The following is a 12556-nucleotide window of genomic DNA, read 5'->3' as shown; positions in this document are numbered from 1 at the left end:
GCTTTAATTCAAAGGGTTTCAATAAGAAGTTTACATTAAATATTTAAAAAACTGCAACGCTTTTTAAACCCAGTCCCAAATCTCCAGAGGCACAAAAAGGAATGTTTTTAAAACCTGGATGAAAATCTCCTGCCTGAAGTCTACCCCAGTCTACCCCAGTAAATGTGGGTTCTTCTTTATACTCTGCCAGGCTTTTTCTCCAGCCACCTGGAGTTCCTGTTTGTGGATATTTCCCTTTGGTTTTGCATTTACTGAAAAACATGTTCATCTGGGTTGAGATCGTATTACTGGCTGAATCTGGCCACTTTTGGGCTGCTTTTGCTTTTGCACCATATGGCTGAAACTGAGCACAGAGTATATCCCTGTACACTTCAGAATTCACCCTGCTGCTTCTATTGGCAGTCACATCATCAGTGAACGTAGTGGGAACCATATATGGCAATGTCTTATTTCTCCACCATTTTTGACAGATGATATCGTGAGCTGTTTCTTTCCTTCTCCATACTTTTGTCTTGCCATCATTTACTTTGGTACAAGTTAACCTTGGTTTCATGGGTCTAAAGCAGTGCAGGCTCTTTTATGTTTATTTTCTGGCAACGTCTAATCTGGCTCTCTTGTTCTTGAGCGTAACCAGTTGTTTACACCTTATTGTAAACATTCGTGAAGGCGTCTCTTGATTGCAGACTTTGCAGACAATGATACACCTACCATCTTGATTTCTTGACTTGGTTACATGTTCTAAAGTTGTTTTTCTAAACCATGGAAATAATTCTGTCAACATGCACTTTAGCTGTCCTCTATGGTCTTTCAGGCCTTTTGGTGCTGCTGAGTTGGCAGCTTTATTCATTCTTTAAATAATGCACCAGACTGTTGACTTGGCCACTCAAAGTTTTTGCCATCTTTCTGAAAGGTTTATTTTTGTTTTTCAGCCAAACGATGGGCTCCTTCACTTGCACCGACCTCATATTTTAAATTACAGTGGAAAGCCATAAATACAAAGCCCATAAATTCCTTTGCCTCCAAATAACAATGGAACAGGCCTCACTTGGCCAGGAAACTACTGGTCAGTCAACTGTCCAATTGCGTTTGAGCCTCTGGGTATAAAATGGGTGTACTAACCTTAACAGTTCTAAACAGTTAATGCAAAATGCATGTAAAAACCCTTGAATAAAAGAAAGCTGACTGTCTGAACTTTCATCGCATGCTGACTGCCTGATTTAAAAAATCCATTGTGATGTGGTACTTTCAAAAGGAAAATATATCTTTGTCAAACAAATGATAGACCTTAACTGTAGTATCGTCTTTGTATTCACACGAGAGCATCTTACAGTAACAGGTTTAAGATGTAGATGTAACCACGCCTTAATTTTTCCTCCCTTGCCTTGTTCCAGATGTGCTTTACCAGCAAATTCTGTGAGTATCAAGCTGAAGCACACTCAACTGGGAGGAGAAGGAAAGGTCTCAGTTTAAACTGAGCCAAAAAGAAACCAGGTGGACAAACAGAATCAGGCTTGGAGGTTAAAGTTGGATCCAGTCTGTCTGGGTCTGTGGGAGTTGTTTGTAGGACTTGTGCAGCAAGAGGTGGTTTGGTTTGATGTTGTGGTTCTTTCGTTTCCACTTTAATCTGCTGGCTTTGCTGAATCTAAAAATTTCTCCCAGGGTATAGCATGTTCCCCCCTCTCCCCCAAACTACAGACTGCTAACAAGAAATGTTTTCCTTTGAAATGGACAGTCATCATTATTGTGTTTTAAGGGCAAAGCAAAGTGCAGAGTATAAAGAATCGTCCTGGTTAACCACACCTGCACATAGCCATGGTAAAATTCCTAATCTTACGGTGATTACAGTCTAATGCCGAGAAGGCACGACATCAAATATGTATGTAAACCAGACTGTGTAGTTTAGGATGCTATGGCAATAACATAACTTTACAGGCTAGGCTGTAATTCCTCCAAATCCCAGTAGTTATAACAACCATATTGTTTATTTGATACACAAAGCTACACGCTCATCATGTTATCAGGCTTACAGCTGGATGTAGCTGTGTACTCCCTCTAATACAGGAGTGTTCACTCAACACTTGTAAGAAACTGCCTCAGCTTTTCATTTGGGAGTGAGGATGACATCACTACTGGAGATCTACGTGGCTACACTCACAGCTCCATGGGACAGTTTGGAACAAAAATCTGATTGAAAACACTCCTCATATTTTGTTTACCTTTAATTCAGAGGCTTTGGGGAGCAGAGATGGTGTAATTAATCTATATTTCTATCCCACGCTCTGCCCAGGAAACTGCAGTGTATTTAAGTTGTAGCGTTAACACTGGGGAATGTCTATCAGGCAACAGGTGCTATGATGTAATGACATGTCCTGTCTCTTTCCACACTGTTTGGTAATCAGTGTTGTGAATAAATACCAGAGGAAGGAACTGCAATAAAAAGTCAATCATCAAACATATCTTTATTTTGTCACAATGATGTGAATTATGGTGACTGGAAAAAAACAGAAATAGCTTCTGTAAACTGTAATGATAATCTCTTGAGCCATTTAAAAATAACTGAGCTCACAGGAGAAAGGAAGAAGAAACCGACACAGACACTGAGCTGTAACAGAAGACAAAGAAACTGTTCTGAGATAGGAATGTCTGAGTGGGAAAACAATCAGATTTCATTGCTGGGGTGTGTTTTGACATCTTCTTTGCAGTTGTCTACTGCAGCGAGATCGTGGTGCAACACCCTTTTGGATAGAGTAATAATAACAATTTACTACAGTCATATTAAATATTTCAAAGAAATCTAGAAATTCCTATGAAACACCCCATGATTAAGCAGCAATGACTTAAAGAAATCATTTTCTATGTGACAGTCTCTCACAAGATTCTGGAGGAATGGCCCACACTTCTTTACAACGTTGCTTCAGTTCATGCATAGTTCTCTTAAGGTCCTGCCACAACATTTTAAGGTTGAGGTCTGGACTTTTTCTGAACCACTGCAACACCTTGATTCTTTTCTTTTCCAACCATTCTCTTGCTGCTTGGCATCATTGTGCTATTGTGGGACCCAGTTTCAATAAAGCTTTGGCTATTGGACAGATCGTCTCACATTGTGGCTTCAAAACAAGCCCAAATAATCACCCTTCCCTCACCATGCTTGACAGTCATTTAAGGTGCTGATATGCTTTGTTTTGTTATCACGATCTCATCTGTCCACAGGACAGTGTTCAACAAGACTTACTGTTTGTTCGGATGCACATTTCCAAGACAAAACCAAAGCGCTCACATTCTTTAAAGCAAAAGAGTCTTTCTCCTGACAGTTCTTTGGAACAAGCCAAACTTGTTCATATGCATTCCTGTTTTAACTGCACTGTTGTAAACTTTAACATTTAAAATGCACTTGATGCCTATAGAGTCTCAGATGTACTTTATTTACCTCGGTGAATAGCTCTTTGATGGGCTGTTGTTATGACTGACTACACAGCAAGCTTTGATATTTGTTAGATAATTTCTTTAAAAATGCACCATAAACACCATAAAACAGTCCGATGGTTCTATTCAGTGACTGTAGCTGTCTGAAGGCTTCACTTCTGGTGAACTAAAGCCTTCAGACAGCTACAGGCTACCGTTGCTATTGCTGGCACTCAAAGCAACCACACCTTTAGTAGTTTTGTATTTAATGATAGGCCATAATACAATAAAAACAACTTTGTTCAAATGGTTGTCATGAATGGCAGATTACTAAAGGAATGAGGAAGAAACCAAAACTTTTTCGGCAATGTACATTACCGAGTCTTTGGAAACCGACTGCCTTTTGGCATGAGCCTATTTTTTATTGTTTGAGAATGTTTAGTTTCTTTTAGGAAATTAGTAAGGGTATTACAATAAAAACACATAACTTTTTTTAAGCAGTTAACTGATAGTGTGTCATAGTATTGTAGAAATCCAGAGTCTGAATAAGCATGTCTTTCAAAACCTCATCAGGCAAATTTTATTTACTTTAGTTATTTTCCAAAGTTCACAAAAAATTGTTTCAGTTAAGTTTAAGAAAAAAGTCTCGTTTTTATTTTGAGTTAACTGAAATGTTTTTTTTTTACATGTATTTTTAGTTTTGTAGTATAGTTTTGGTTAAACTATAAAAATGTTGTTCCACACCATCCGATTTTTCATCTGCAAGCTTGTAGTCATTTCATGTTGCTTCTTCTGGAGCAGGACTCGATGTTGCAGCAAGTTTACCCCATGATCAGCCGGTGCAATGCTCAGAGAAACTGCAAACCCAAGAGCTACAGTGGGGCAAAAAAGTATTTAGTCAGCCACCGATTGTGCAAGTTCCCCCACTTAAAATGATGACAGAGGTCAGTAATTTGCACCAGAGGTACACTTCAACTGTGAGAGACAGAATGTGAAAAAAAAATCCATGAATTCACATGGTAGGATTTGTAAAGAATTTATTCGTAAATTAGGGTGGAAAATAAGTATTTGGTCACCTCAAACAAGGAAAATCTCTGGCTCTCACAGACCTGTAACGTCTTCTGTAAGAAGCTTTTCTGTCCCCCACTCGTTACCTGTATGAATGGCACCTGTTTGAACTCATCATCTGTATAAAAGACACCTGTCCACAGCCTCAAACAGTCAGACTCCAAACTCCGCCATGGCCAAGACCAAAGAGCTTTCGAAGGACACCAGGAAAAGTATTGTAGACCTGCACCAGACTGGGAAGAGTGAATCTACAATAGGCAAGCAGCTTGGTGTGAAAAAATCAACTGTGGGAGCAATCATCAGAAAATGGAAGACATACAAGACCACTGATAATCTCCCTCGATCTGGGGCTCCACGCAAGATCTCATCCCGTGGGGTCAAAATGATCATGAGAACGGTGAGCAAAGATCCCAGAACCACACGGGGGGACCTGGTGAATGACCTGCAGAGAGCTGGGACCAAAGTAACAAAGGTCACCATCAGTAACACACTACAACGGCAGGGAATCAAATCCCGCAGTGCCAGACGTGTTCCGCTGCTGAAGCCAGTGCATGTCCAGGCCCGTCTGAAGTTTGCCAGAGAGCACATGGATGATACAGCAGAGGATTGGGAGAATGTCATGTGGTCAGATGAAACCAAAGTAGAACCTTTTGGTATAAACTCAACTCGTCGTGTTTGGAGGAAGAAGAATACTGAGTTGCATCCCAAGAACACCATACCTACTGTGAAGCATGGGGGTGGAAACATCATGCTATGGGGCTGTTTTTCTGCCAAGGGGACAGGTCGACTGATCCGTGTTAAGGACAGAATGAATGGGGCCATGTATCGTGAGATTTTGAGCCAAAACCTCCTTCCATCAGTGAGAACTTTGAAGATGAAACGAGGCTGGGTCTTCCAACATGACAATGATCCAAAACACACCGCCCGGGCAACAAAGGAGTGGCTCCGTAAGAAGCATTTGAAAGTCCTGGAGTGGCCTAGCCAGTCTCCAGACCTCAACCCCATAGAAAATCTGTGGCGGGAGTTGAAAGTCCGTGTTGCTCGGCGACAGCCCCAAAACATCACTGCTCTCGAGAAGATCTGCATGGAGGAATGGGCCAAAATACCAGCTACTGTGTGTGCAAACCTGGTAAAGACCTATAGTAAACGTTTGACCTCTGTTATTGCCAACAAAGGTTATGTTACAAAGTATTGAGTTGTATTTTTGTTATTGACCAAATACTTATTTTCCACCCTGATTTACGAATAAATTCTTTACAAATCCTACCATGTGGGTTCATGGATTTTTTTTTCACATTCTGTCTCTCACAGTTGAAGTGTACCTCTGGTGCAAGTTACTGACCTCTGTCATCATTTTAGGTGGGGGAACTTGCACAATCGGTGGCTGACTAAATACTTTTTTGCCCCACTGTATCTTATTTGCAATTTGCTATTAATTAGAAGGTCTATATCTGTGTGACTTATAAATCCAGTTTATAAATGCATGTCATTAATCAGGCTTGCTAATATAGCTCTAAAATACCAAATGGTGCATCCTTAATAATGCTTTATACCATATTATGGTGCCTTTGCCAATTCCACATCTTACTTTTGGTTCTCATTAACGTAGTTAATCTGGGTAATGTAGTTTGATCACATTTAGTTTATTTGTGTCTTAGGTGTCTCCTTGTCTTTTCCTACCAGGTGTTTCTCAGTTCTTGTCACTTCCTGCTTTTAGTATTACAACAAACAGGATAGGACTACATTAACAGCTGCTACACTTCCAGGTCTAATTTCAAGGAGAAATCTTCGTTATGTAGCTTAAAGAGAGAGAGAGAGGGGGGGGTGTTAAAACCAAGGTAAAAAAGATCTAACTCTTGTCATTATGCTACACTATTACAATGCTAAATTGTTGCTGCATCATTTTAAATAACCTTTAAATAAAGGCCGTTCTGAATGTGTGATACCAATGTTGGAGAAAAATAACCCTTCAAAGCTTTTAAAGTCCTGATTCATGTCAGGAATGTAGGACAGAGAAATTATAATGTAGACAGGGTAGAGCTCACTGCTGGCCTAGTCACTCAATCCCAAAATAATGACAACTAAGGGATTTTGGAGAGGTTTCTGTCCAAAAGGAAACCAGGCCAGCTTGCACACGCCACAATCCCCCCTGTGGAATGCTGTGACCCATGCGACCTATACGCTGTGGTTTAAGGGTGTGTGTGGAGGGGGAGACCACACTCGCTTGACACACTGACCAAATCTGCTCACGTCAAACATGTGCAGGTCAATAACATTTCCCTTTGACAACAGAAACAGTGCTTGATGAAATTCAGGCTCAGCAATCTTCTAGCGTAGAAACAAATGTCTCTAAACCAAGAAATCAATGTGCTTAACTCTGCACATGCATTACAAAGAGTGCACTTCACTTTACGTCAGCAGAAAAGACAAAGGGGGGAGGAATCAGATAAAAAAGGTGACGGGATCCTGGTAATTTATGATAACTGCTTCCCAAAGGAGCAGTTATGAACTATCTTAAGTGTGCTGGAGAGGTTTGAAACTTCAGCAGTGAGTGCATTTTTGGATGTCAAATTGGCAGTAAAAGAAAATACTTCATCTTTAAAAAGACAATCAGCCAAACAGCTTGTTGATGACAATGATTTGTATATAGCCAGCTTTAAATTACTAAAACGATTTTAGACACGGTATGAAAAATTGATTTAAAAGGCGTTTCTTGTTCTGTGACCTTATTTAGCTTTTCAACTTGAATTCATGGTTATCTGATGAGATCATGGTCACATTTGGCCCCCCTCTTTTCAGCTTCTTGCGAACACAAAACACGCAATTGTGCTACGAAAAGAGAGCAACTGTGAAGAGTTTGGAAAAGACTGTAGGTGTCAGTTGGCAGACACACAAACAAGCTCAAACTCATTTGAGAATTGAGTATTTGAAAATTCAGATGACAACGAAACCTTTATTGTTGCAAATTATTGCTTCTGAGGCATCCAATAGCTGTCTTATCTTATTATCTTATATCTTTAAAGTCAGGGTGACAAAATTGCTCTTTACCACAACCCCCAACCTACAGAAGCCTCCCTTTTGAATCGAATGCATTTTGGGACTGGCCTTACTGCATTACTTAAGCTGCATAGTCCTTTAGTATTCTTACTGACTTCAATTCTAAAAATGTATTAAGCAATCCATACTATATGCAACATATATACAGACAAATGCCCTAAACCTAACCATTCTGTATTGACAGCTGCAGACTGTTGTTCTTCATGATTACCACAACCAGACAAACATACCCTGGCAGCAGAGATCCATGCACAAGACTAATGTTTACAAAGACAGGCGAGGAGGTCTGTTTCAGTCAAACAGACCAGGGCAGACTTTTCCTGGCTATTAGCAAGAGACAAGAGAACAAAGGGTTTCCTACAGCCAGCCCACCAGAGCCAATGTGCTTTACTGCACTTTGAGAGGGCCATTGGAGAAGGTCCACAGACGGCCTTTTACAAGAAAAGGACTTAATGCACTCATTTAGGGTTTAACTCTAACTTTCTTTCTAAGAAACAAACTATAGTATACAAAAAGGCAGATACAACACCCATTTCCAAAACAAAACGTTGATGCTGTGTAGAATCTAAATGAAAACAGAGTGCAATGATTTCACAAAACTCATAAACCCTTATTTTATTTACAACAGGGCATAGAAAACATATAAACATTTTAAACTAAGACATTTTACAATTTCATTAAAAGAATGTTTTGGGGGTGCATTAATGCCTAAGAAAATGGGACCTTGCATAATTGGAAAGACACACCGGTTCTCAGTCCCCAAACATTTACAGACTTTGAGAAAAATACCAGTTTATAAGATTTGTAAATCACTGGATTTTTTTTTTTTTAATTTACATTTTACACAGCCTCCCAACATTTTTGGAATTGGGTTTGTATTTTACTGCTACAGGATCCTGTAGAAGAGCCTCAGAAGTTTGCCCCATACTGCATTCTGCATTCTGAGGTCATGTTTTTTCCTGCATCTGGTGACTGGATTTCCCCTATTTTCCTATTTCCATGCAGTCGCCTTAAATAAGACCTTCACTAAACAGGAGCTGAACAGAAAGACATTGACTGAAAGGTCAAACTGGCCTTGCGGAGTTTAATGTTGCAATACAACAACACATAAGACATATTAGAACCATTCTTAATACAAAACATTGAGCTTTTGGGCAACTGCCTGTGCAACTATGAATTAAATCTGTAAAATTATTTTGTAGTCGTTGCAGTGTAACGTACCTGTAGGTCAAAGAATTTGCTGTACCTTCTGTAGATGACATGGGAAGTGGAGTCTGAGTAAGTAACATTGATAAGGTACACCTGCAGAGAAAAGAACAAACAAAAGAAGCCCATTAGGAACAATATCACTTTGTCAGAGACATCATGGCACCGCTTTACCCCTTTCTGACTTTACTTCAAAGGATCATCAAAGGTCAAATAAATTCATTATGTTTCTCTTTGTCAGTCACACATTGGAAAGCCATCAGGGGGTCAATGAGGGGGCCAATAGATTTGAAGCATTGTGTCTCATTAAAAACATGCATATTGAATTACTCTTGTGTATTTAAGTGCAGCCGATTGATTGCAGCTGATTCAAATATTTCACAAGTACAAATATTGAATGCGGCGGTTTAATAAACGCTGTAAGCCTGTTATTTTCTTTGCTGTACATGAATATGAGACTCTCATTAGTTTTCATTTTTGAGTTTTACATTACCAGTGTCTCATGAGTCCACCGTTTGAAGGGGAAAAGTTGCTTCCGTTGTGTCAAGTTCTGCCAGTTCTACCACCACAAAAGATAACAAGGAAAGGAAGTGCTGACTCATGCTAAAGCGCAAACAGGAGTATCCTTTCCTTGGCACAAATCGGTCACTTACAAAATACTCCCAAAATAAATTTTTTATTTACCTCAACAATAAATAGCCCCAAAAACAACTGCGCTCACCCTGAGGTTCGGAAACAGATGGCTACACCTAATACATTTTCATCTAAACCCATGGCGCAGAGTGTTTATAAAAGCATCATTTACACATATGGTGGCAAGCTGCAAGGACATCAGTTACTAGTTTGAAATGAAGTCTTCTGCTTATTACAAAAGAGTTTTCCAGCAGCTCGCTAATTAGACACAGACAGCCCAAACTCTCTCATATTAGGCAAAAGCACGGTTCACTTCAGAAGCGGAGGGGTTGCAGAATATTATCAGAATATTAATTTGCCATCTGGAGAAGCTGGGACGGAATTAAACCACTAACCTTGCAATTAACAGATGAGTAGCCACAGCTGCCAAGCTAATATTTGATGTCACTTTTGGTAATTTACGGTGATCTCTACACAGTAGTGATATAATGTGTGACACTTTAAATGTCATGTTTCAGTTGTATTTATATTTATATTTATGTTTATTGTTATGTTATGTTATTCTGATTTTTAAAAAATAATAATAATAACAATAATAATATTTTTCTTCTGTTTCATGTATAATTGCTTACACACATGATTTCAGGAGAAATGTATAGCACCTGTGTAGTTTAGGAAAGAGAGCTTACACAAGAAACCACACATGACACTCACTAACTGAATGCACCATGCTATTTACTGAGGTATTCACACTTTGGCACAATCAAATGGCACACAGACTTGACTCTAGCTAGTTTTGTAATTTTCCATCAGTTTTCAATTGTTTCCAGAGTGGGTTTGTTCATTTCAGCTTAGCTTTGTTTTAATCAGTTTCAGTGTTTTAGCCTTTTTAATCATTATAATAGGGTGTTCTTTGTCAGGAGCTGACAAAGTAATTTGTAATACCAAATTACAACACAATCACATTTTGTAAAGGCTGTTGACTCACAGTCATGCAGACCTCCCAAGCCTTACTAAACAGATGCATCAAAGCCTCCTCAGGCTTGGTTAACTAATTTGACCAAAGACTAAAACTAAAGACATTTCATGTTTCTTCTTTTTCAACATGGAGGTTGAGTTAACTAGAAAAAACACTGCTTAAACCAGACCACATGCATTGGATATTTGCATTCTTCTTTCCGTGTTTAGCTGAGCTCAGAGCAATTGTGTAATTCTGTTGTTCACACACATTCACGAAGCTGTGAGAGTTTAAATACCTCGATTGGTAGTCACAGCTGATAAGCATGCACTTACTGTAAATGTGTAAGTATCTAGTTACCAGGAGTGTTAATATAGTAAACAGAGGATTTGACATCTCCTCTACCATAAGCACCCTTTGGAAGTATATGTAAACAAAGCTTAGTTGCTATGTACTCTTTGGCACCACTGCTACAACTGCCTGGAAGGAAGTCACACTTGGACAGTTGAGACAAAAGACAAAGGGCTGCTTCTTTCCTCTCTCAATACCGGATAAGCATTCCAGTTGCTTAGCTCATATATAATGAGATTCCCTCTGGGGGACTTCCCAGTCAAACCTCACCTCCGGCTTTAATCCCAAGAGAAAAGGTCTGTGCCCTGTCTTTAGCTGCCTTGGGGACCCTCCCTCAGCAGGAGATGGATGATTCAATTGATCCCAACTCTCAGGTTAATTAATCCAATTGGACCTGATGGGCTAATTGATTTTTTTTGCTGTCCCACTGAGACATGGTTCAACTGTTATGGCTCAACAGTTTGAGTGAGATAACATTAAGGCCAGAAAGTCCACAGCTTAAAAGCAGCTCTTAGAGGCTATAATAAAGAATCCTAACAGGCACAGAAGGAGTTTAACATCCTGACACATCCTGACAGAATTACATTAGCATGTAGGCATACTAATATTTTTTAAAGGAGCACTTGTATGCAGTTAGTTTTAATGTCAAGTATTTAACTATAAATAAAAGCACAGGAAAAAATGCACATTTTGAGTTTGTGAATGAAAAATCAAGGTCTAGGATTCATCGCTTTTCACAGCCATACTGTCAATACCTAAAATTTCTGGTAATTCAATGCAATTGTATTTATATAGCACAAAATCATACCAAAGGTGATGTGAGGTAAAGACCCTGCAGTAATACAAGGAAAATCTGCAAATTATCCATTTCCAAAAAACATTGTTCTTAACATTATTAAGCATTATACACTTTTAATTACACCCATATTAATTTTTGCCAAATATGGTCAGTGGACTGGTACTTATATAGTGGCTTTCTACTCAATTTTGGCAAGAGTCACACAATCACACACACATACATTCACACACCTGTGAAGTACTTTAACTAATATTCAAACAGACATTCACACAGTGGACATTCACGGAGTAGTATTTGGGGTTCGGTGTTATTTGTGTGAACTTGGTATTTAAAATATATATAAACAAAGATGTCCTGTAAAGATCACCTTTCAGTGACAAAACAAACATGCTGCACTTGCTGATGATAAGACTGTAATTACATTGTCATCCTAAAATGCAAACATAAAGATGAGTAAGACCTGTCCAGGGTGTACCCCGCCTCTCGCCCTATGACAGCTGGGATAGGCTCCAGCACCCCCCGCGACCCTGAAAAGGATAAGTGGAAGCGAATGGATGGATGGAAAGATGAGTAAGCACTTGGCAACTGTTAAAAAGAGACATGGCAGGCTCGGGGAGGGGCCAATTTTGGGCAAAGGTTTCTTCCTGTTAAAATGAATTCATTCAAATAATCATAATAACTCATAATAATAATAATAATAATAATAATAATAATTTCACACAACACTTTTATGTACGCCTAGCTGCTTTGCGTAACATATCCATACCACAGACTTTCACACACAGACACTGAGTGAAAGTATCAGGAGCTACTTCGGGTTTAGTATGTTTCCCAGGGATACTTGAACATGCATACTTGGAGGAGCCAGGGATCCTTTCCAATTGGTAGGTGACCCACGCTACTACTCAAGTCCAAACCAACAGCACCTGGTATTCTCAGGGAGTCTCCCATCGAAATCCTAACTAGGCCCAAACTTTCTTTTCTCCTGAGATCGGATGAGATCAGGTGTACTCAGAAAGGTATGGCTCTAAGCCATGTCTTAATGACTTTATCATATGAAGAGATATTTTGGACAGTTGAGA

The 12556-nt window shown here is 39.3% G+C and overlaps 1 protein-coding gene across 2 annotated transcripts in view; it reads right to left on the bottom strand.

Moving 5' to 3' along the window:
- The window catches only part of LOC308388896 (SH3 and PX domain-containing protein 2A-like), a 61744-nt gene that overhangs the window by 42306 nt on the left and 6882 nt on the right, over positions 1-12556 (bottom strand). For both annotated transcript variants that reach the window (XM_080869867.1, XM_080869868.1), the window contains exon 2: positions 8749-8829. In XM_080869867.1, coding sequence (XP_080725993.1) covers positions 8749-8829 — 81 coding nt within the window. The remainder of the gene's footprint in view (positions 1-8748; positions 8830-12556) is intronic.

The sequence above is a fragment of the Rhamphochromis sp. 'chilingali' genome (genome assembly GCF_963969265.1).
Source record: "Rhamphochromis sp. 'chilingali' genome assembly, chromosome: 20".
Lineage (NCBI taxonomy): Eukaryota > Metazoa > Chordata > Actinopteri > Cichliformes > Cichlidae > Rhamphochromis > Rhamphochromis sp. 'chilingali'.
Note: the sequence above shows the minus strand (reverse complement) of the source record. Positions and strands in the feature narration are given on the sequence as shown.